General features: G+C 50.5%; 1 protein-coding gene across 1 annotated transcript; it reads left to right on the top strand.

Moving 5' to 3' along the window:
* The first annotated feature begins 277 nt into the window (after nucleotides 1-277).
* On the top strand, nucleotides 278-1358 carry LOC110230255 (uncharacterized protein At3g60930, chloroplastic-like). The gene is made up of 2 exons (XM_021032576.1): nucleotides 278-586; nucleotides 663-1358. Exons 1-2 carry the CDS (start codon nucleotides 278-280, stop codon nucleotides 1356-1358), a joined length of 1005 nt encoding a protein of 334 aa, XP_020888235.1.
* The last annotated feature ends 973 nt before the right edge of the window (nucleotides 1359-2331 follow it).

The raw sequence follows: 2331 nt of genomic DNA, 5'->3' as shown, positions 1-2331 counted from the left end.
CGATTGGACAAAACACTTCTCCTAGGAAAGAATCGAGAGAGCCTTGCGTTTGTTGCACGGAGCTCCCTGCCAGTCTTCTTCAGAATCTTCCGACCACCGTCTAGATCACCTCATTGAAATGCAAGGAGCTGCGCAATCTCTGAGAGCCAGGAAGGCTGCTGAAAAGAAGGCGGCTAAGGAAAAAGCCGTTTTGGAGGCAAACTTCAGACCTCCTACTCCTCCCGAGGCCAACCCTGAGGTCGTTATTGGTGCCGAGGCAACTGATGAAGCTCGGGATATGGTTTCGATCGTTCCCGAGGTGGCCGGGCACATCTCCCCTACGACCGACGTCCCCGAGGTGGTAGGGACTCTGGTCGTTGCTGCTCCAGCCGCCGAGGCGAAATCCAAAACTAGGGGAAAAAGACCCCGAGGTGATGGCTCGGGAGTTCCTAGGAAGGAGAAAAGGAGTCGTAGCGAAACTCCAGTGTGCAAGGACAAGATCGCTTCGGCGAACTTTGTCGCTTCTTGCTCGGGTCCGCCCTTGTCTACTCCCGATGCCTTGTTGGAGGCTCAAAACTATCGTGAAACCGCTGCCGGATTCTTGAAGGTATCATCGATCTGTTCTTGACCTATTTTACTATCGTTTCCATATTTGCTTGCTAATGATTCTCGTTCTATTTCAGGCCTTCCATTCGATGAATTCCATGGTTCGGGCCTATGATTCTGGAGCTCGGAAGTCCGAGCTGGCCCGTGAGAGATCGGAGATGTCCCGAGCTGAGGTCGAAGCTAGGTTATCCGAGGCGATCGCGACTAAACAGGAAGCTGAGGCGTTGGCTAAGGCCGAGAAGGTGGAGCGATTGAAAGCTTCTGAGGATAGCCTGCGGACTCAGAGAAAGCTTGAGGCCGAGGTCGAAAGACTCCATCGGTTATTTAATGAGGAGAAGGCTCTCCGGGAGAAGGAGATTGTCAGAGAAAGGAGGGCAGCCAAAAGGGAGTTTGCCGAGAAGGTCAGGGCTATCGAGGCGAAGATGGACCAGTTCGGGGAGGTATCCACGCGCTACATGTACTTGGTGCAAGCGCGGGCCAATGCCGAGCTGATAGCCGAGTTGGAGGAAGGGAAAAGGGTGGAGGATGAGAAGGCCGAGGTCCTTCAATGGACTACTGAATATGGAGACGCCGAGGATGAGTACGTCCGTCTCGGGACCGAGCTGCGAGAGGACTTGAAGCTTCCTCCGATTTCCCCGGACTCTGTCGACGATAGCTTCGGGAATCGTTCGATCGAGGGTGCCGCGGCTGCGATAGGCGTTGCCGACCAGTCGGGTTCGAACCGAGGTACCGAGGTAGCTCAAGTTTCGCCGGTTAACCAAGATTCGATCTGATCCCGAGATGTCTTTTTATTCTCTTTTTTGTAAGACATGCCTGGACGGCTTTATCCCTTGAATATTATGTCGAGTATTTTTCTTAAAGATTTTTCCGAACTGAATCCAAAACTAATGTCAAATATCTGGATTTATCTTTCGAGCCGAGAGCGAAAAGAATCATACACCGGTGTTAAGTTAACCGGGTTTAAGAATTGCTCGTTGAGAAGTTAAATCCAAACGTCTTAACTTTCGAGCCGAAAGTGAAATGAATCGTGCACCAGTGTTAGGATAACTGGGTTTTGGTTAAGTAGGACTAATCTTTATCGGTTGCGACCCGAGCTGATATAGTCGAAGCCAGTGCTTAGAAGCGAACTGGGGTACCAGTGTCGAAGTCAACTGGGTTTTCTGAAGACAATTTCTTTATGGCAGGATATCTCCGACCGAATCGTCTCGACTGTTTATATAGCGCGCTGTAACCGAGGCGGTAAAAAGAGCTTTTTCTGTCCGAGGACGTGGCCATCGTCCGAACGAACTTCTAGCTTTATAGGTCGATAAGATGACTGTTAAAATCTTCGAGGTGGATAAGATTGATAACCCGAAGGGTAAAAACTTAGAGAATTTGAAAAATTTAGTGGGAGTATATAAGTATACGGACCCACTCCCCCCTTTTTTAATTAGGGGGGGTAGCTGAACTCGTCCGAGGACGAGCTGCCTACGTACCCTTTTCAGGGATCAAGCCACCCCGTAGTTCAAGTACATGCGTACCTTAGGTTTTTAGCGGTAATATTTCCTTAGATGCATTGCGTTCCAGGATCTAGGTACCGCTTTGCCGTTCATGTTGATGAGTTCGTAGACGCCGGGACGGATTACCTTTGCGATCGTGTAAGGTCCCTCCCAATTCGTACCGAGCTTACCTGCGTTCTGCTCGGCGGTATTTTGGAAAACTTTGCGCAGTACGAGCTCTCCTTCGTGGAAGCGGCGATGCTTCACG

Source organism: Arabidopsis lyrata, assembly GCF_000004255.2.
Source record: "Arabidopsis lyrata subsp. lyrata unplaced genomic scaffold ARALYscaffold_8, whole genome shotgun sequence".
NCBI classification, from domain to species: domain Eukaryota; kingdom Viridiplantae; phylum Streptophyta; class Magnoliopsida; order Brassicales; family Brassicaceae; genus Arabidopsis; species Arabidopsis lyrata.
Note: the sequence above shows the minus strand (reverse complement) of the source record. Positions and strands in the feature narration are given on the sequence as shown.

Coding starts and splice junctions, on each gene's coding strand:
- LOC110230255 (XM_021032576.1), top strand. CDS start 278: ATGGTTTCGATCGTTCCCGAGGTGGCCGGGCACATCTCCCCTACGACC. Junction 587..662: donor CCGCTGCCGGATTCTTGAAG/GTATCATCGATC, acceptor GTTCTATTTCAG/GCCTTCCATTCGATGAATTC.